The sequence below is a fragment of the Parastagonospora nodorum genome (assembly GCF_000146915.1).
Source record: "Parastagonospora nodorum SN15 chromosome Unknown scaffold_14, whole genome shotgun sequence".
Taxonomy (NCBI): Eukaryota; Fungi; Ascomycota; class Dothideomycetes; order Pleosporales; family Phaeosphaeriaceae; genus Parastagonospora; species Parastagonospora nodorum.
The window spans coordinates 865,317-884,570 of record NW_001884562.1 but is presented as its reverse complement, the minus strand read 5'-3'; the positions used below and the strand labels follow the sequence as shown (position 1 = coordinate 884,570).

General features: G+C 52.1%; 12 protein-coding genes across 12 annotated transcripts; 6 read left to right on the top strand and 6 right to left on the bottom strand.

The window, feature by feature from the left end:
- Positions 1-46: 46 nt before the first annotated feature.
- On the top strand, positions 47-3,137 carry SNOG_09391 (hypothetical protein; the record flags this gene model as incomplete). The annotated part of the gene is made up of 1 exon (XM_001799634.1): positions 47-3,137. One exon carries the CDS (start codon positions 47-49, stop codon positions 3,068-3,070), a length of 3,024 nt encoding a protein of 1,007 aa, XP_001799686.1. The 3' UTR covers positions 3,071-3,137.
- Positions 3,138-3,286: 149 nt separating this feature from the next.
- Positions 3,287-4,579, top strand: SNOG_09390 (hypothetical protein; the record flags this gene model as incomplete). Its single annotated transcript, XM_001799633.1, has 1 exon — positions 3,287-4,579. One exon carries the CDS (start codon positions 3,287-3,289, stop codon positions 4,577-4,579), a length of 1,293 nt encoding a protein of 430 aa, XP_001799685.1.
- A 357-nt stretch (positions 4,580-4,936) lies between these two features.
- SNOG_09389 (hypothetical protein) lies at positions 4,937-6,361 on the bottom strand (the record flags this gene model as incomplete). Its single annotated transcript, XM_001799632.1, has 1 exon — positions 4,937-6,361. One exon carries the CDS (start codon positions 6,359-6,361, stop codon positions 4,937-4,939), a length of 1,425 nt encoding a protein of 474 aa, XP_001799684.1.
- Positions 6,362-6,519: 158 nt separating this feature from the next.
- On the top strand, positions 6,520-7,043 carry SNOG_09388 (hypothetical protein; the record flags this gene model as incomplete). Its single annotated transcript, XM_001799631.1, has 3 exons — positions 6,520-6,558; positions 6,607-6,859; positions 6,912-7,043. 3 exons carry the CDS (start codon positions 6,520-6,522, stop codon positions 6,938-6,940), a joined length of 321 nt encoding a protein of 106 aa, XP_001799683.1. The 3' UTR covers positions 6,941-7,043.
- Positions 7,044-7,067: 24 nt separating this feature from the next.
- SNOG_09387 (hypothetical protein) lies at positions 7,068-7,744 on the bottom strand (the record flags this gene model as incomplete). Its single annotated transcript, XM_001799630.1, has 2 exons — positions 7,068-7,438; positions 7,489-7,744. 2 exons carry the CDS (start codon positions 7,742-7,744, stop codon positions 7,068-7,070), a joined length of 627 nt encoding a protein of 208 aa, XP_001799682.1.
- A 42-nt stretch (positions 7,745-7,786) lies between these two features.
- On the top strand, positions 7,787-8,150 carry SNOG_09386 (hypothetical protein; the record flags this gene model as incomplete). Its single annotated transcript, XM_001799629.1, has 3 exons — positions 7,787-7,817; positions 7,846-7,952; positions 8,004-8,150. 3 exons carry the CDS (start codon positions 7,787-7,789, stop codon positions 8,148-8,150), a joined length of 285 nt encoding a protein of 94 aa, XP_001799681.1.
- A 195-nt stretch (positions 8,151-8,345) lies between these two features.
- SNOG_09385 (hypothetical protein) lies at positions 8,346-9,918 on the top strand (the record flags this gene model as incomplete). The annotated part of the gene is made up of 3 exons (XM_001799628.1): positions 8,346-8,429; positions 8,486-9,569; positions 9,625-9,918. The coding sequence occupies 3 exons, from the start codon at positions 8,346-8,348 to the stop codon at positions 9,810-9,812; spliced, it is 1,356 nt and encodes a 451-aa protein (XP_001799680.1). The 3' UTR covers positions 9,813-9,918.
- Positions 9,919-9,980: 62 nt separating this feature from the next.
- SNOG_09384 (hypothetical protein) lies at positions 9,981-10,928 on the bottom strand (the record flags this gene model as incomplete). Its single annotated transcript, XM_001799627.1, has 3 exons — positions 9,981-10,274; positions 10,354-10,616; positions 10,673-10,928. 3 exons carry the CDS (start codon positions 10,926-10,928, stop codon positions 9,981-9,983), a joined length of 813 nt encoding a protein of 270 aa, XP_001799679.1.
- A 643-nt stretch (positions 10,929-11,571) lies between these two features.
- SNOG_09383 (hypothetical protein) lies at positions 11,572-13,052 on the top strand (the record flags this gene model as incomplete). Its single annotated transcript, XM_001799626.1, has 5 exons — positions 11,572-11,785; positions 11,851-11,885; positions 11,985-12,037; positions 12,123-12,706; positions 12,754-13,052. The coding sequence occupies 5 exons, from the start codon at positions 11,572-11,574 to the stop codon at positions 13,050-13,052; spliced, it is 1,185 nt and encodes a 394-aa protein (XP_001799678.1).
- Positions 13,053-13,364: 312 nt separating this feature from the next.
- On the bottom strand, positions 13,365-15,096 carry SNOG_09382 (hypothetical protein; the record flags this gene model as incomplete). Its single annotated transcript, XM_001799625.1, has 2 exons — positions 13,365-13,984; positions 14,256-15,096. 2 exons carry the CDS (start codon positions 15,094-15,096, stop codon positions 13,365-13,367), a joined length of 1,461 nt encoding a protein of 486 aa, XP_001799677.1.
- An 873-nt stretch (positions 15,097-15,969) lies between these two features.
- SNOG_09381 (hypothetical protein) lies at positions 15,970-18,066 on the bottom strand (the record flags this gene model as incomplete). The annotated part of the gene is made up of 1 exon (XM_001799624.1): positions 15,970-18,066. The coding sequence occupies one exon, from the start codon at positions 18,064-18,066 to the stop codon at positions 15,970-15,972; it is 2,097 nt and encodes a 698-aa protein (XP_001799676.1).
- Positions 18,067-18,438: 372 nt separating this feature from the next.
- Positions 18,439-18,712, bottom strand: SNOG_09380 (hypothetical protein; the record flags this gene model as incomplete). Its single annotated transcript, XM_001799623.1, has 2 exons — positions 18,439-18,591; positions 18,626-18,712. The coding sequence occupies 2 exons, from the start codon at positions 18,710-18,712 to the stop codon at positions 18,439-18,441; spliced, it is 240 nt and encodes a 79-aa protein (XP_001799675.1).
- Positions 18,713-19,254: the final 542 nt, after the last annotated feature.

Sequence of the window (19,254 nt, the reverse complement as noted above, 5' to 3'; positions counted from 1 at the left end):
TACTGTCGTCCAACCTGACACACCCCTCCTTCCCAACAACGCCGCCATGCCGTCCTCCGCGAGCCCCTCGGCGCGCTCGACGGAACATCTCAATGCGCAAATTCCCGGTGCATTCCCAGACGGCCGCTCGCCCAGCATAGCCTCCATCACGACCCACCAAACGTCGCTTTCGCAGGCGCTCTATGACCGAAGATCCGAATACACCCGACAGCGCAATGTCCGCATCAAGGTTGGCACGTGGAACACGGCGGCGCAAAAGGGCACAGAGCAGGATGTCGGCGCGTGGTTCGTCAAGGGCAAGGGCGTAGAAGAGGCCATGGCAGGCCTGGGAATAGATCCTCGAGAGAACCACAGTGAAAGTAACAAAGAGAGTGTGGCATCGCAAGAAGCAAGACATGCCAAAGCCACTCCCACCATTCCACATCACGACCCTGGGTCGGTGCCAGGAGGCGAAGAGGTGGACATCTACGTGCTGGGCTTGCAGGAGATCGTGGACATAACCTCAGCGACTGAGGCTCTAAGACCATACACTGATCCCTCGGCTGCGAACCGGTGGAAGGCATCACTCGAGAGTGCACTGCCAAAAGGTTACAGAATGGTTGCAGAGCAGCAGTTGATCGGGCTGTGGTTAGTCATATACGCTTCACCTGAAGTGTACCCGCAGATCAAGAATGTCAGCACGACCAGCGTGGGCACGGGTCTGATGGGGTACATGGGCAACAAGGGAGCAGTCACATCCCGCATTGTGCTGGGGGAGACCACACGACTCGCCTTCATCAACTCACATCTTGCGGCTGGAGCTGACAAAGCATCACTCGAGCGTCGCAATTGGGATGTTTCCCAGATCAACACCAGAACTCGTTTCGAACCAATCATAGACTCGCTAGGCTCATCACAAAATCAAGGAGAGGGACTGGGCGATGAAGAGTTCGCCTTCTGGTTTGGCGATCTGAATTACCGACTTGAGGGCATGCCGGGTGATGACGTGCGACGGCTGTTCACCATACACACCAAACACTATGACCATGACGACCAAGGTCGACCATCCACATCTAATGACTCCGGCTATGGCTCAAAGACCTCCATGGAGCAAGACAGTATGCCGCTACCGCCCGAGCTTGATCCCGCCTCACTTCAGACGACAATCGCGTCGCTTCTACCGCACGATGAGCTGCACCAACAGATGAAAAGTGGCAAAGCGTTCCACGACGGTTGGGAAGAGGGACCGGTACGCTTCCTGCCGTCCTACAAGTATGATGTCGGCACTGTTGGTGTATTCGATTCGAGTGAAAAGCGTCGTTGTCCTAGTTGGTGCGACCGGATTCTCTATCGGACGCGAGCGGCAAAGCAACGGTACGATGCAAAGGCGAAGGAGCAAGAAGCAGCTCGTAAGAAGGACGAGGACATGCGAGCAAAGGGCATGGACTTGGCCGGCGACGAAGACATTCTGTTCGATTACAACCCAGATACTGATGGCGAGAACCTACCCGGCGCCTACGACGAGTACGACGATGACGAAGACCCTGTGCCCGAAGTTGTCACTACCAAGGACGGTCTTACAGACGAGATCCTGCTCGAGTACTACACGACCCATATGCGTGTGCTGAGCTCTGACCATAAGCCTTTGGACGCAGTATTTTCGCTCAAATACGACGCAGTGGTTCCCGATCTCAAGGCTGCAATACACGCAGAAATAGTGCGTGAGCTAGACCGACAGGAGAACGAAGGCCGACCGTCCATCGCAGTAGTTGTGGATCGCGCAACTGGCTCTTCGTCGTCTGACGATTCCGACAAGACGAACAGCACTTTCGAAGGGGTAGATTTTGACGACGTCAAGTTTGCCAAGTCGAAGCGGCGGGCTATCACCATCGCCAACACAGGACGAGTGCCTGCAACGTTTGGCTTCGCGGATCGCCCAGTCGACCAGGATCAGAACGCAGGACCATTCCCAGCTTGGCTCTCGGTTACCTTCGATCGGGAGCCTGACAAGCGCGAGCGACCAGCACCAGATGACGTGCACGAGCGTTACACTCTGGCACCAGCTGAAGTCATTAATGCTGAACTCAAGCTAAAGATTGAGAGTGTGAGCGCCGTGCGCAACCTCAACGAGGGTGAGCAAACTCTGGAAGACGTTCTGGTGCTCAGGGTCGAAAACGGACGCGACCACTTCCTGCCTCTACGCGCACACTGGCTTCCATCTGCACTTGCCCGGACAGTTGACAAGCTCATTAAAATCCCTGAAGGCGGTATCAGGAAGCTGCAGAATCAGATACCGGATCGCGGCGAGGTAAAATGGAGCGTGCCTCGGGAAATTTTCCGGCTGACGGAGGCGATAGAAAACTTGACCGAAAGAACGCTTGCGGAGTGGGAAATGACCAAGAGTGAGGGCGAGAGAGCCCCTTTCAAAGACAACGCTGGGTGGCCGTTTATCAAGAATTACAAAACTTCGAATAACGGGAGTTTAGACCATGAAGAGGAGTTGGCGGCACTATACGACGCGCTTGACTGCGACACTGCGTTCGCCGAGGCATTTGAGCCGGAAACTAGAAGTACGGAAAAGGTCGAGATGCTTTCAGAAGTGCTGATCACATTTCTGTCGAGCCTGACGGACGGTATAATCACGAAAAGTCTGTGGGAGAGGTTAGAGGAGGGTCTTGTCACGCGCGAAAAGTCCAGGCAGCATCTCGATCCGGACGACGAGAAGATGTGGGCTCTGGAGATTCTGGCTTCGGCGCCTAGTCACAACGCTTCTTTCTTGCTTCTACTCTCCTTCCTTCAGAACATCGCGAATCAGATCAGCGAGGCATCAAAACCTCAGCCAGAAACACCTCGAACAAGCGTAGACCTTCCAGCCAGCCCAAACGTCAAGGTGCGCAGGAGGACGCTGAGTAAGGTACACGAGGTTGCCGTGAAGCAACTGATCATCAGGAACTATGCCGTCATTTTCTCGAGCGCCATGTTCAGGTGCAAAGAAGAGGCGAAATTCAAGGAGAAAGACAAGGCTGCGAGGAAGGAGCGGATGGTGAGGATTGTGGAGCTGTTCTTAAGTAGTGGAGACGAGGGACGCTGAGCAGATGGTAGGAATAACATGACGAGCGATACCCATAGATTTCTTTCAATCTCACATGTTACATCAACCTCGAGCTGGTACCTGCACTAAGTGCTTGATATGATCTCATCCCGCGCAGACATCCCTGCATTACCCCACGGCGGGGCACCTTTCCTTCCCGACCCAAAAATTATTTCGCAACAGCTCCGATCATCGCAACAACACGACATATTCGCAATGGCAGATCAAATCCGCGTCCTTCTCGTCGGAAACGGTGGCCGTGAACACGCGCTTGCGTGGAAACTCCTACAATCCCCACGCGTCTCTCACATTTACGTGTGTCCAGGAAATGGCGGCACCGCGACGCTGAGCTCGAAAGTAACAAACGTCACATCCGTCAAGGATTCCGATTTCGCCGGCCTCGTCGTATTTTCAAAAGAGAAGGATGTCAATCTACTCATCCCTGGGCCTGAAGCGCCATTGGTCGCTGGCATCGTCGACTACTTCGAGAAGAACGGCTACAGCGGGAAAGTCTTCGGTCCAAGCGAAGCAGCAGCACGAATGGAAGGCAGCAAGACCTTCAGCAAAGACTTCATGAAGCGCCACTCCATCCCCACCGCCGCATACGAGAACTTCTCCTCCTTCGATGCTGCCGCCAAATACCTCGATTCCATCTCCCACAACGTCGTCATCAAGGCGTCCGGCCTAGCTGCTGGCAAGGGCGTGATCATACCACAAACGAAGGATGAAGCACACGCCGCGCTCAAGGATATCATGCTAGACAAGGAATTCGGCAACGCAGGCGATGAAGTCGTAATCGAGGAATTCCTGACCGGCGACGAACTCAGCATCCTCTCCTTCTCGGACGGGAAGACGATCAAATCCCTCCCGCCAGCACAAGACCACAAGCGCATCGGCGACGGCGACACAGGCCCCAACACAGGCGGCATGGGCACATACGCGCCCACGCGCATCGCACCGCAAGACGTCCTAGCCCGCATCGACAAAGACATCCTACAGCCCACCATCGACGGCATGCGCGCCGAGGGCTTCGAGTTCAAAGGCGTCCTATTCACCGGCCTGATGATGACCCCACAAGGCCCCAAAGTCCTCGAATACAACGTGCGCTTCGGCGATCCGGAAACGCAGTCCCTCCTCGCGCTCATGGAGTCGGATCTCGCGGACGTCATGCTCGCCTGCGCCGACGGCAAGCTGTCCGCTACGGATCTGAAGGTCGGCGGGAAATCCGCGGCGACGGTCGTGGTGGCGGCGGGCGGATACCCGGGGAGCTATGCCAAGGGCACGGTTATGACGCTGGAGCAGACGCCGGCGGATGTGGTGTTGTTCCATGCGGGTACGGTGTTTGAGGAGGGTGTGCTGAGGACGAGTGGGGGGAGGGTTATTGCGAGTACGGCGACGGCGGGGACGCTGGAGGATGCGGTGAAGAAGGCGTATGAGGGGGTGGGGTGCATACGTTTCGAGGGGATGCAGTTCCGGAAAGACATTGCTGGGCGAGCGTTGAAGAAGTAGATTTGTCGCTGGGCAAGCGGAGGTGGATTCATGGCGCATGGAATTGCGGGATAGACAAAAAATTTCGATTTGGATTGACATTGACACGGATTACTTTCACGCTTGGATTGGATTGTGTGGAAGATTGATGTTGAGATGGGAAGATGTACACCTACATACATTACCTACCACCTACATGGAAGTACTTTTCATTTCTCCAAAGTCGTTTCTGTCTGGTCCTTGGAGTGGACTGCGCATGCTATCAATGTGACGAATAGCATATAAGCGCGTACATGCCTCTCAGCAAGAGATAGCACATGAAGCTGCTCTGGTATGCCGGGAACCGACAACCTAGATCGTTGGCCGATGACTTCGCGTCTAGTCCTCGTGATGCTTCTCCCTCTTCTCTTTCTTGTCCTTTTTGTGCTTCTTGCTCTTCTTCTCCGACTCGTTAGACCTATCGCTTTTCCGCTTCTTCGCACTATCGGAAGTGTGGTCCAGCATCCCCGCGGACTTTACCTCAGGTGCCTTTCCATCATCGTCGTCCTCACCTTTGCCAATCTCGGCTGCCTCAGCTTGCGCCTGTTCTCCCCTTTCCTTTGCCCTTACCTCCATTAGCTCCTTTTTCTGCTGGGCTGCACTCTGCAGCGCCGCACTGTTTCGCTTGATAGCATCTGTGGCCGCCGAGATGCACGCTTGCGCCTTCTTCTGGCCGTCGCCGCTGCCCAGCCATTCGTCCTCGTAGCCCCAGCCCGTGAGATAGACGCCGAGGTAGTATTTCTGTACTCCTTGTTCCATGATCATCGGCTTCTCTTCTTTGTAATTGAGCTGGATGCCATTGACGACAAGGAGTTTCTGCAAATCGTCTCTCGCACGTGCATTCTCGACAACCTTTTCCTGGAAGTTGAGCAGCTGTGAAGCCCAGAGCTCGTCGAGCCACTTCTCTGCTGTCGCGAAACCGTTCTCAGGATCTGAGAGCACGACGCCAGCGACGTACGCCTCAAAGATATCGGCCACGACCTTCCTCCATGCTTTCGAATTTTTATCGAACTCGACCTTGCGCTTCAGCTGATCGGGAAATCCATAGGCTTCGGAGAACTTGGCTAGCGCTACATTCTCGACGAGTCGCTCACGCCATGAGCACAGTTGAGGGACGTCGACGTGTGGGAAGCGGTTGTAGAGGGCACGAGAAGCGATGAGTTCGATGTAGGCGTCGCCCAGGTACTCGAGGCGCTCGTAGTCTAGGCCGAAGTCGACGTGTTGGTGTACGTTGACGTTGTTCGCGTGTATGGATCGGTGGGTGAAGACGGCTTCTTGGAGGTGGGGCTCTGTGACTGGAGGTATTGGTGGGAGCTCTTTGGCTGCCACAACTTTGCGATGGATGTAGTCCGGCACAGTGACGTTCGCTGCTTTGTCTGGGCGCTTCTCGTCTAAATCGCGCTTAGCTTGGGCAGATACAGACTTCTCATTGCGTGAGGCAACGAGTCTGCGCAGCTCTCGCGCATGGTAAAGAATGTCCTTGTCTGCGTCTGGCGTCATCTCTGCAGCGACAAATCTGTCTAGCAAGGCTACAAGGCCGGTCTGCATTTCAGCGGCCGAGAGCTCAGGCGGACTTGGAGATCCATCGTTGCGGTGCTGTGGAGTGAAATTGCCCCGCTGCTGAGGCCTGTTGTACTGTTTGGAGCTGCGATCGTCATAAGATGCCGTGTTGTATGTGGGTTGGCTAATACGCGATTTCTTGTTAGAATGCTGATTCCGGTCTCCGTAGTGATTGAAAGCGTTGCCGCGCTTCTGCGACGACATATCTTCTAGTAATGTGTTGTTGGTGTCGTAGCAAGAGACGGTGACCTCAAAAAAGTTCGGGCGTGATGCAGCTCGGGAGTCCGCACTAGCGCGCCAAGCATCTCCAAATCCTCAATCCACGACGCCATCACTGAATATCGAGCGTGTCAACGGCAGCAATGGCGGTTCCCAGGCAGCGGATATTGGATCTCATGAAGGTGCGAATATCTTCCACGCCATACAATGCGATCAGCTAACACGCACAGGTCCAATGCAAAGTCTTCAGCACCACATACAACCCCCAACGGCTCCGTCTCGGATCGCGCATCCTCCACCAGCGCCTCAAGGGTCCTTCAGTCGCATCGTACTACCCGCCGCGGATAGGAACAATCAGCCAATTGCGAAGTCTGTATCCTGAGAATGAGATCATAGACGAAGACGAGGAGGACTGGATCGAGCACCTCGGTGTTGCGCGGTCACGAGGCAAGGGCACGCCCAAGAAGAAGCGGACTGCTGCTGGTAGGGTTGAATTCATCCCCGGCGAAGCAACATGTATGCTGACAATATGCAGAATCGAAGAAGTTCAACAAGCGCAGGTAAATGCGCGTCAGCAGAGGTGTACTATAAACGAAGCATTGGATGGCGTTACACTCGGTCTGGCTCAGATCTGTACATATATCAAATGGTATATCCCGGTCACTTCAAGTCTTCTCTTATGGCATTATGGCTATATCTTGCTTTTGACAGCCCCGTTTTTGTTCCATTCCCTCTCAAACACATCATCCCACGGTATCCGGACTTTTGCGTGCTCCGGTAATATGGGCACATTGACCTTGTGGTGCTCTACAGTGCAATACGTCGTCTTTCCGTCTAGACTCTTCATATCTCCACGGATCATGGCCATCTGCTTGCCTACGCCAGCAACTTTGCTGTTCAAGCGCACTGTGGTGCCGATTGGAACCGCTTTCAGGTAAGAAATGTTGAGTGATCGTGTCACTCCTCCCATGAATTCCCAGAAGCCTGGACGTGCAAGTGGGCATAGTGCTGTGGTTGTGGACATGTCGAAGATGACACCTGCCGCACCGCCGTGCATCACATCTGCGGTTGAGTTAGCGAAGATAGACTCTACTCTCGAGACGGCTATGTACTATTCAGATTGGAGAAGTTGGGCCCTATGGTCATTTCGAATGCGACTGAACCATCCAAGCCAGCATCTACAACCTTCATGCTCTCCATGACCTCGCGGTCAAAGTCCTGGTCGCGTAAGCATCGCTGACTTCCAAAAGCGATTCCCATACTCACGATGTGATCCTTCGGCCTCTGCGCTGCAATAAGGTTGTACCTCTCGAACATGGCCCTCACGGCTGCCATTGCCTTCTCTCGATCTGCTTCAGGATCGCCCATTTTCGACAAGTCACCCGACAACCTCACTGGAATATCGCCACAATGGAGATCTTGCTTTCAGGCGTAGAGACAGGTAGTTGCGCGTACTTTTCACATATTAGCTCACTCGGACAATTGTGAAGAGCAATGCCTCGGCTTAGCCTGCATCTCGACCCCGACGATCATCAAAGTCGACTCGCGTGAGCAGCCACACAATCAAGTGGCCATGGTACCCGGAGTATAGCCTTTCCGACAACAGTAGTACAGCTGTCATTACCAGATCTGCCAGCCTCAGGAAGGTACCCGCAATGTTTCAAGCGCACTGTTCGGCCTGTCAGACGGCCGCAAGCAGCTCGGTGGCATCTCCACAGCGCCTGTCAATCGTTTCACAACTTTGGGCCGTCTACTTCGTCATGACCTGACTTAAGGTTTGCGCTCGCCCTCGATATTACAATCTAGCTGGATAGATTGTTTTTGCGCCGCGGTTGCTATTTCTAGCGCGTACTGCTGAAGTGGCTTCTTCCCAGCTCCCCTCCCGACGATCGCTGTTGTCCTATTTAACCTAACATCGCGCGCGCATTGTCATCAGCACGCATATTGGTCATCTTTCTGGACAGTGAAGATGGCTTCAGGAACGCTGCCCGTGTCCGCGGCACTGCGCAAGAAGGTGCTCAAGGTGTTGTTCATTTCGCTTCTGCTTGACTTGGTACGTCATCCGATGGCTCCGCTTGTGCTCCCGCGCGATACGACTGACATGTGTAGATATCCTTCACCTTCATATTACCCCTGTTCCCAAAGCTCATCGAGTTCTACCGCAATCACGAGACTGGCGATCCGAACACGATCCTTTCCAAGATCCTCGCGGGTCTGAATGCATACAAGAATTCGTTTGCGAAACCCATCAATTCGCGCTACGACATTGTCCTGCTCGGCGGCGCACTCGGCTCGCTCTTCTCGATATGCCAGGCCGTCGCATCGCCAGTGATTGGCACGCTATCAGACAAATATGGCAGACGCACAGCGCTTCTGTGGTCCATGGTCGGCAATATCCTCAGCGTTGCGCTTTGGGTCGTAGCAACAGACTTCAGGACGTTCCTTGCTAGCCGAATCGTCGGTGGACTGAGCGAAGGCAACGTCCAGATCGCAATGGCAATAGCGACAGACATCAGCGACGATGCTCAGAGAGGAGCCACCATGGCCCTGGTCGGCGTGTGCTTCAGCATCGCGTTCACATTCGGACCAGCACTAGGCGCATACCTCTCCACCCTCCAAGTCATGACCACCAACCCCTTCGCCATGGCCGCCGGCTTCTCGCTCTTCCTCATCGTCACAGAGACCATCTACCTCTACATCAGCCTCCCCGAGACGCTCCCATCCGCGACCTCAACCTCCAACGGCTCTACCAACGGGCACGCAAAAACCCCCGCCGCCCCCAAAGCCCTCGTCCGCACAAACTCACACACGCTCCTGAATGCCACGCACTTCACATTCATTCTCTTCTTCAGCGGCATGGAATTCTCCCTGCCCTTCATGACCTACGACCTCTTCTCCTACCAAGCCAAAGACTCGGGCAAACTCCTCGGCTTCATCGGGCTCGTCGCCTCGCTGCTGCAGGGTTCTGTTGTGCGCCGCATGCACCCGCTCAAGGTCGTGCAGATGGGCGTGGTCAGCTGCACGATTGCGTTCGTCATGCTGGGCCGCGTACAGACTCAGGGCGCGTTGTATGGTGCTGCGGCGCTGCTGGCGGTTACGAGTGCGACGGTGGTGACGGGCTTGAATAGTCTGAGCTCGTTTGAGGCAAGTGCTGGGGAGAGGGGGAATAAGTTGGGGAATCATAGGAGTTTTGGTACGCTCTTCTATATTCTACAAGTTCTGTTGAACGATTGCTAACATGATGATAGGGCAAGCTGGACGAGCCCTCGGGCCCTTGATTTTCTGTACGCTCTACTGGTGGGCGGGACGGGAGACGGCGTATGCCATGGGCGCGGCAGGCATGGTGGCTGTGAGCGGACTTGTGTTCGGTGGACTGAAGGTCCCGCCGGGTACAGAGAACGTAGGCAAGAAGGTCAAGGTTGTGGAGAAGTCGTGAGATGACATTATTGTAAATATGTATGATATCTTGCAGTTGGATGTTGTGACTAGCCACTGCATGTAAGTAGAAAGAAAGCTGTACATCCTTTTTTGCTTGCTGAAAACCGTGGAGACGTTGTTCTACAATACTAATGACGTGAAGGTCAAGTATATACTCACACGCATGTCAATTGCCAGAGACACTTCCAATAAACACAACCTCAACCGCCGCAAATGCTGCCGTTGCAGCAAAGATCTCGGATTGCCGCGCGGTGGTGCACGCCATGGCGATTCCAAAGAGCGCAGTGAATGCGATGGCTACGCAGATGCGACGCCATGTTCCTTTGACGGCGTACAGGACGATTATGGCAACGATTGGGAGGAGAGAAGCGACGAGTGTCACGATGAGCTTGTTGAAGCGTCGCAAGTAGATGTCGTTGTACATTAAGACACCAGTCTCGACATCAGCAGCTCTGCTACGCTATGGCAAACAAAGTTCATCAGCTGATATGCACGTGGACAGAAGAAGAGAATTGAAATACTATGAACATATCACACACCTTTCTTCTCAGACAGCAGTGAAGTAAGTCCAAGGGCAGCGAGGACAAGGCTGGCAGCAGAGGTTCGTTATCAGAGGGTGGTGCACTCAGCACCACGAAGTCACCCTCATTCTTGGTGTCCCATGTGAAGGACTCCGTTCCCGTTCCTGCCAGGAAGTTGTCGCCGAGGCCATCTGTTTTCAACCACTCTCGTAGTCGAGAGACGTCGGCTTTTCCAGGCTTTTCCAAGTTCGCGACTTCAGAAGCTAGGACTAGGGCTGCATCTGTATAGCCCCGTGAGTAAAGGGCTCGGAGTCAACGACGAGGCAGATGGTATTACTGTATTCTGCAAGTTTGGTCTTGATACTCTCTAACATCTGCAGTTGAAGATCGTGCTCTGTTCCTTCTGAGGCTCTCAACTTGGCAAAGTTGCGACAAAAGTGGTTCACAGGCTCGATATCGCTCGCTGAATCGTCGAGACATATGTCGGTGAATTTTCGCTCTAGCTCCGTGAGCTCTGCTTGCATGGAAAGAAGGCTGAACATGTTCAGGCTTCCGAATCGGCGGAATATGGCGACTTCGGAATTTGGTCCCATGAGTGAGGCGAGCTTATTGTAGCCTATGGGCTTTGGGCCAGGCGATGCGGCCCGGCCCGTATGTGCATCCAGAGAATTCATGCTATAACAATCGAACTTGGGGTAGATCTTAGTATGTTCGATCCGAATATCGGTTTGAGAGAGCGGTCTCCAAGGCCAGGCTGTGAGTTGATGCCCAGCTGCATGGTGGCGCATCGTTGCACAAATCCCATCGAAGCCGAAAACCAGTCATGATTCCAGCCTTGCCTGGCTTTCAGCTGAGGTGGAATCACCCGTGCGGCATCGAAAATTTTATCGCATTTTTCGAATCTCCACCAATGTAAAGTACCTACCTAAGTAACTGGTGTGCTCAACACGATCACGAACTCTTTTGTTCGCGCAAGTCGAGATTGTCACACTAAAGATTATCTTGGTGTAACAATAACTGGTCCGGATGATATTTTCGTATACGCATGCTGATGTCATACTGCTGCGAATGTGGCTTGTCAAATGCAGTCCCGCATCGCCATGGTAAGCTTTGCCATTCAAATTATTACCAAAGCCCGCTAGGTAAGAGGGACCTTCTTACATATTTGTTTCCTCCCGCTCATCGCAAAGTTACCTAGATATACGACCCATTCCATCTTCATCACTGTAATCAACGATGACTACCGCAGCGGAATGGTTGTTCCTTCGCCATCGAACAATCGACTTGCAAGCTTCGATTGAATTATTGTGGCCGAACCTAGAAACCAGACCGTATCACATTGAAAGGGCTGTATTGAACGAAGCAAAGGGCATTCTTCTGGAAATTCTGTCTACATGCGACGAATGGCAAAATTCAAAATCACATGACTCTCGCTTTACCAATATCGTTGGTGGCAGAGCGACTAAATGGACGAGCGCATACACGCTCGCAAACACTAAACTACAATTTATACAGGACAAGATGATGTTATGGCTAGCTGTCAGGCAGAGGTAAGGCAAAATCAGTCTTCCGCGGGTGCTTCATAACTTCTTTGAGCTCACAATACTGGTAGTCGGGACACAGAAGATCTACATAAACAAGTGACAAAGCTCTCAAATAGGGTGCGGGGCTTGGAAAATGAATTGGCGCTTCAATACGAGATGTGAGTTTCCTGACTGTTTTTCATGTCTCGATATGAGCTCAAGGGTGATTAGTGGGAGATCTCCTCGGCTTTCCAATCCACCCAGTCTTTACCCTGTGGAATCCGTGGATGAAAGTCAATATGAAGTCGCCCCAGTCCTTCAAAAACTTCGTTATTCTGGAGAGCCGGAAGCGCCAATCGGTTCAGGCCACGATCCGAAGGCACATGTGACATCTATTGGACCGAAAGACACCGAAAGAGACGGCAAGGTCGAGCTCGATCCAACACAAGCTCTTGAAACAGAAATTGCAGTGTGGTTCCGAGGCATACCGGCAGCAGCTTCAACCGTGCAGATATCAGGCATACTCGACACAACTTCGGAAAAGAATTTAATAGCCCAGAGGACCGCATTCAAAGAACACATATGGACGACAGACCAAGAGCACAAAATAGAGAAGCCACAATCATTTCGTGGAAGGCGAGGGGTGCGTTTCGATGCAAAGAGCAAGGTCTCTTTGACATGGTGTCCAGAAGGCTCTGAGAAATGGGTGACCAGTGAATTCTTCATAGTGGACAGCGATGAACCTGTAGCAGTTTTCGGGAGAGAGTTCGTAGATTTCCAAGGAATTTTCCACGATCTCGACATGAGCATATCACCATTTCGGCTTCCCTGGATCAAGTCGACTCGTGGTAAGTAGCACACCTTCACTGTCGGCACAAAATACTGAATAATAAAGCTCAAAAACAAGAACGACAAAAAAGAGATGAAGAGATAAGGCAAGATAATCTGGAGCTTCACAGGAAGGCTCAAGCCGCGGATCGCCTTGAACGGCAACCGCAAATGAGTGCTTCCCCAGCACTTTCTCCACTATCTGCAACTACGACAAGTGCGGCTGGTGGTAGTTCAGTGTCTTCGGGGACGGCGACACCGGCAGAGATAGCACCAACGCCGGGATCAATGGCGATTGCTTCTGTACCTAGAATTGTGGTGCAAAATCAGGGTCCACCACCAGTAGAGAGTGGATCTGGTGTCTGAATAAACCTTGCATGGTTCCGAAAAGTTCGATGAATCATTTAGCATACACTTTCAAATTCACAACTTCCGATTTTAACACGATCAGCATGACAATATATGTATGAAGTACATCGACGATGTCGCATCATCGTTAGTTGTCATCTGCTACTGCTTTGGAAGTTTTGCGCTGCGTACAATACTGATGGGAAACACAGCCTTGGCCACCATCATCATTGGCTCGTAATTGCTCATAATTATGTCGCATTTCATGCTAATATCATGTTCAAATAGCCCGTCTATCTTCATCTTAGTTTCGCCAATCTGTTCAAACAACTACTCTCCCATGTAGTTGTCAGAGTGCCCGTCGCTATGCTTTGGCATTTCCTCACCCCGTTCATCTTCCTCGTCACCAGTTCCAGTCTGCCCTGTTGCGGTGCCAGCTACCATCTCCAACAACTCATTTGTTAATTCGTCTTGTCTATCACTTCTGGCAAAAGCTTGGTCTATCCTGCGATAAAGTGCAGTCTGGCGTTCTTTCGCAATCTGGAGAGCAGCTGGGATCTGCTTCTTGGTCATCCTTGCTACAAGTTTGTCTCTCTCAGCTTGTTCCGCGGTAAGACTATGGCTAACTTCAGCCATGTCTTTTAAATTCTTGCAGGATTTCTTCGCTGCGTGTCTTTGGACGAGTGGCATAGTATGGTCTACGCCGAGATGGTATGTCAGATACTTCTGAAGATACCTGCAGCTTTCTTCGATGGCTTTGCTGCGATTGATCAGGTGCTGCGAGTGCAAAAGACTCATTTGAATATGGTAGTGCGGGTTGGGAAGATGACAGTACAGTTGCGGAAGGAATGGCGGTTGCCTGACAGCGACGGTGATGATCGAGAGAATTGTCAATATCACGATCATCGGCCTCAACGTTTTCCAGAGTGTCGCCTCTTGACGTAGCAAGACTGTCGGAAGATGAATCCGAGTCGTCCTGGCTGCCACGATACGAAGATGAGAATTCTCCAAGATTGTGGAGTACCTTCCTAGAATCATCTCCAAGTTCAGTCAGTCCTTTTTCTTGTGCGTCTTTCGCTGCTCGAGCGCTACGCCGAGTCTTGCGGCCTACAACCTGCTCTCTGGAGTGTAGTGGGAGTGGATCTAAAACCATCGCTGCGTCGTCTTTGTAAGACAGCTGTAAGGCCGTGTGGGCAGGCAGGCGGTCTGTACGATAAATACTATTCTGCACAGCATGATCAATGTTGAGATTGATCATTGTTACCTTTTTGGCATGCTGGCGCAGTGGGTGCAGACCTGCGGCCTGACAGTCTTCGGAAATCGCCTCTTCAATGTCGTTGACGTCGTTGACGTCGTTGATCGGGCTCAGTTCATCAACAGACACCCTATTGTCCGCGATATTGGGCGTCTTCTCGTTCTGTAGCTCATCGGACTGTTGAGGATCCAAAGCACGACCAGTGGCCTTTGCGTCGCTGTTATCCTTGGAGACTGATTGGGAGTTCGTGCGGCTGAATTTATATTGTCTGAACGGCAATGGAAGTCCCGCAGGATTGGGACGACTGCCAAAGTTAGCAGGGCGGTATTTCCGCAAAGCTTCAGTAAGGTCCTGAAGGTTTGGTTGGATGCTGTCGCCATATGATATGTGGTTGGACTGTCTCAATACAGCCCATCGTGCAATGTCAAATCGCACAAGTGCAAGATTTTCGCTTCCGAAAGGACCATAGATATCCCGTTTGAAACTCGCAGGCCATGTATTCCATTGACATAGTCGAATTTGTCGCTTGGTATACTTGTCGATCTCCTCGGCCTGTGCAGAATCGTATCCATCCTCGTCGATCACCTTACCGTCGATGCAAGCCCAGACTTTGCCTCGAGAATCTCCGATACGCAAAGCAAAGGCTGTTCTATGTCCGTTCGTGAAGTGTTTGTTCACTTTGACCTCGATGGCGCCGGAATCGTGTAGTTTCTTTTGGACGTCAGCCCAGAGACCATTCTGTTCCAGTGCGTTCTTCAGCCTGTTGAAGTTGCTAAGGAAGGCACTCCGTAACTGGCCGGGATCCATATTGGTCATGGTATGATCTGATGCAGTTTTTGTTGGTTATCAAATATGCTTCAATTCGAAGAACCTGGTCGTCGTGTGAAGTGGTGGGGTGAGAGAGGCTTTCGAAAGCGAGCCTGGGAGGTTTAATAAACGCATGAATTTTCACAAGGAGATCATAGCAATCACAAACACGTTGGATCAGACCACGTGTTTCTTCTCGTGTTGGGCATCATGTGCATGGTACACCCAAAAACGCCGGACCAGATGCGAAAGACAAGTATAGAATATGAGAGTTAGACTGCTAAGATGATAAATTCCGAATATCGGCAATCTCACATGACTCAGGCAAGGCTGTACAACTTCACGGCATTTGGGGTACCTCGCGATATGGCGAAAAGCTAGTAGATATGTTCAGGCTTACCCATAACGTTACCACTGCTCTATGACAAGTGTTTGAGTACAATCAGAGTGCGTCCAAATAAGTCTGCCGCCTGCGATTAGTTGATACTGCTGGAATCATCCATGTTCAAGACCAAAAATGAGAGAGAAGTGTGACGCAATGCGTAAGGCGTAAGGCAAGAAAGTCACAAGCTTCACAAAACGCAAAAAAGTCACGAGCCGCACAAAAGGTTCAATAAATCTTTCATCTTGCTTATTCATTCGGTTTTCTTTCCAGATTGATTTATCACACCCATGAAGCATGTACAGCACCCTGAGAGGTAGTGTAGATCCAATCATGCAAGGTTTAGCATTTTCATTCACGTTCCGACATCAAACATCTCGCGCACGTCGTTCATTCCTTGGACTCTTTGTCGTCATGATAACTCAATTACGTGCTCGCTGATAGGGATCGTCAGACTCACCCTCTTCATCTCCCGCCTCCGTCTCTTCATCTTACTGCTCAGCCCCGTCAGCCTCGTCCTCGGCAGGATCGTCTTGAGTTGATATCAAAGCGGAGAGCTTCTCAATGTACTTTTCTTGCCGATCAGAAACGTGCAGAATTCGGTCTATCAGTCGGTCAGAACGAGACAACAGCTTCTCCTCCCTGTGCGTGGCCCGCCTCAGACGATTCGCGTTCCTATTGTATGCAGAGCGGGTTTTGATGATGCGACCTCTGAGCACTTTCCTATTCTTCGAAAGAATTTCAAGATTGCGTAGAATGTGCTCTTTGCGATGCTTCGGGCGCACCTCGGACGCTGGCTTAGGCTTTGGAGCCTTAGGCCTACGTACTAGAGAAATAAGGATTGAACGAGACACTGAAAGCCCCGAGCCTGCCTTCGCAGCTGAGGTCGTCGTGGCGCCTGACTGGGAAGCGGCAGAGGCAGGCTTCCGTATACGGACTCCAGCAGGATCATCACCACCGTCCTTGCTGCGTTTACGAGGTTCAGGTGAGTCGCGATCTGCATTGCTCTTGATCAAGTCGTCGGCATCCATCATTTCAGCCGAACTATTCGGAGAAAATGCGCGGTTTACACCTTGATGCACCCTTTCAACCTTTCTTCGAGGGGAGTTTTCCTCCGCGATGTAAGCTCCGTCTTCAGGAAGTCTATCCCCACTTCTCCGCTCTGATCTAGCGGCACGGACCGGTGAGGATCCTTCCAGATTCTTGAGGAGATCCTCTGGCATTTTGTCGAGGTTGTGCAAACCAGTCATCTTAGCATCCCTGGCGGATTGAGAGCTTATCCCGGAGCCCCGGTTTGGAATAATATCCACGCGACGCAAAGGCAGATTTGTGTTCCGGGCCTTGAGATCCACAGATCTAAACTGAAGAATCTGGCACACCTTCCTGAGATTTGCAATGAATGTGCTATTCAGTGGGATAAGATGATCAGGCAGCTTGGCTGGATGAAGCTCAGCAGCAAGCACGAAGGCATACTTGATGAGCGCCTGTAACTCTGCCTCTGATGTAGGGTCGCCGAAGAGACGATAAAGAGGCAACAACTTCGCCGTGCCATTCGACAGCTCAGTGCAGAGCGCTTGATGGTTCATGCCCTTGATTTCCTCCTTTCTGGTGTTGGCCATGAGCTGGATATCTTGGTCTCTGACTGGGCGACCCACAATGTAGTCGAGGTGAGGGGCGTGCTTTCGTTGTTGTGTTGGGAACAGGTAGACCCAGAGCCTACACAGAACGCGGGACTTTGCATCGTAACATTCTCCAATGTGGAGTCGAACGGGCAGGTAATTCTCGGTCTGCCGCTGTGCCAAGCGGTAGACGGAGAAGTGAGGCAGTGCGCTCATCAGCTTCTGGCCCAGAGCATCGAGTAATACACCACTTGAGGCATATTCTACCTCTTCCGCACGTTCGTAGTCCATGAAGTAGTCGTTGACGTCTCCTTCGCTTTCAGAATCCGTTGAGACTGAACCTGATCGATCTTTCAGATGTCGGTCGTTCATATAGGAGTCCGATTTGTCCTCCTTCTCGACACTTTGTAAAGATCCACGCGGCTGTATGCCACTGGGATTCGATTTTCGTTTTATGTCTGGCCCCTTAGGGTCTTCGACCTTCAACTTATTGTGGGAGCTGTAGAGCTTCATAGCCTTGACCAGGGCCTTGAGATCTGGTACGATGGCCAAAGTAGCGCTCTTGGCTTTGCGAACCTCAGCCCATCGGTACACATCCAGCCGCACAAGGGCAAAGAGCTCATGTCGTAACAATCCTTGAACATCGTTACGGATGGAAGTAGGCCAGTTGTTTGAAGGCAGGAACTGAACCGGTGTCTCAGGACTGTTGAAGATTCGTTTTGCTTGACCTAAGCCGCGTCCATCCTCGTCGATGAGGTCACCGTTCTCGACACATGCCCAGACACGGCCACTGGCCGTTCCGATATGTACTGCGAAAGCCGTGACTCTGCCGCAATTGAAGCGCTTGTTCTCTTCGATCACAATGGTCCTCTTGTTGTGCAACTTGTCTATGGTGTCCTTTCCCATACCAGCCTCGATAAGAGCATTGCTGATGGAAGTGCCCTGGGAGTTGAACTCTTCCGGTGACATGTTGAATACCTGGTGATCGATGTGTTGACGGAAGTGAAATACAGGTATTAAACTTTAGTCCCTGGCTTGGGACTTGTTCAAGCAGTCGGCGGTGCAGAAGTAGGGGGGAGATGGTGGTCTTGGTGTTGTCTCTGGTCGCTCTAAGGGGTGGAGTTGAGTACGTGCCCGTGGGTCGTGGTAGAAGTTTCTTGGAGACCGATTTTGGAGATATTTGTAGCTCGGAGGCGGGGGCTAGTGGCATGGCCGCGGAGGCAGACCCACTTGCCACGGGTCGCAGCTAGGGAGTGAAAGCTGACAATGCGTACGTCATACGTGAAAGGGTATGTCTGAAGGTTCGATCGAACAGTGGCCTCCGAGATACCTACAACGTCCTTACGCATCCATCAACTCAGGCTCGTCTTGTGTAGCCTCGATCCACTCGACAGTCAGATGCGCACTCGTCCCACTGTATCGACTGTGATGCTCCCCTACTGCCTGCACGTACCCAGCACTGAAATCACCCTGCTTTGCCATCGACAGCTTGATCTTTACCCCAGTGAGATTTTCATCATCAAGTAACATTATCAAGACCTATGTTCGGCGTCGTAACGTTGAAGATCCAGGAAACTTCGGGAGTTGAGGTTGTTGGGGTGAAGGTGCCATCCATGTTTGATGTTGTAGTTGTGGTTGGCGACTTGATGGGCACTATTGATCGGCATCGCAGATGAAAGAAGTAGATGAAGGAGATGGGAAGATTTGTTAGTGTGCTGTTTGCTGGGCCGACATGCTTGATGCGTAATGACCGCATAGGTCAGCCTCTAACAGTGAATTCATCTGTGACGCTTGCGTATCAGTCACGGACGAGTGCTGCTGGCTACGCGGCTCTGTGTTGATTGTGGCATTGACGGATCTGCTTCGCATGCATCTGTGAAGCCGAAGCAAATCGAATGTGCCGCAAGCTTAAGAGATGCCCAGGTCCTGTGCGGAGCGTCGTTGGCCAAGGTGGTCTGAATTGCTCATCTGACACGTGACGTGAATACGATGAGCTTGGTGCCCCGGCGAGACTCCTCAAGCTTGGCGCGCATTTTTGTACATGGACGCTGCCAAACGTGAAATTGAGGACGTTGAAGAGAGGACTAGGATGTGCCCCGTTCGTCAACACGGGATGGACCCTTTTCTTGGCATCGAAGGCCCCTGCTTACGGAGGTC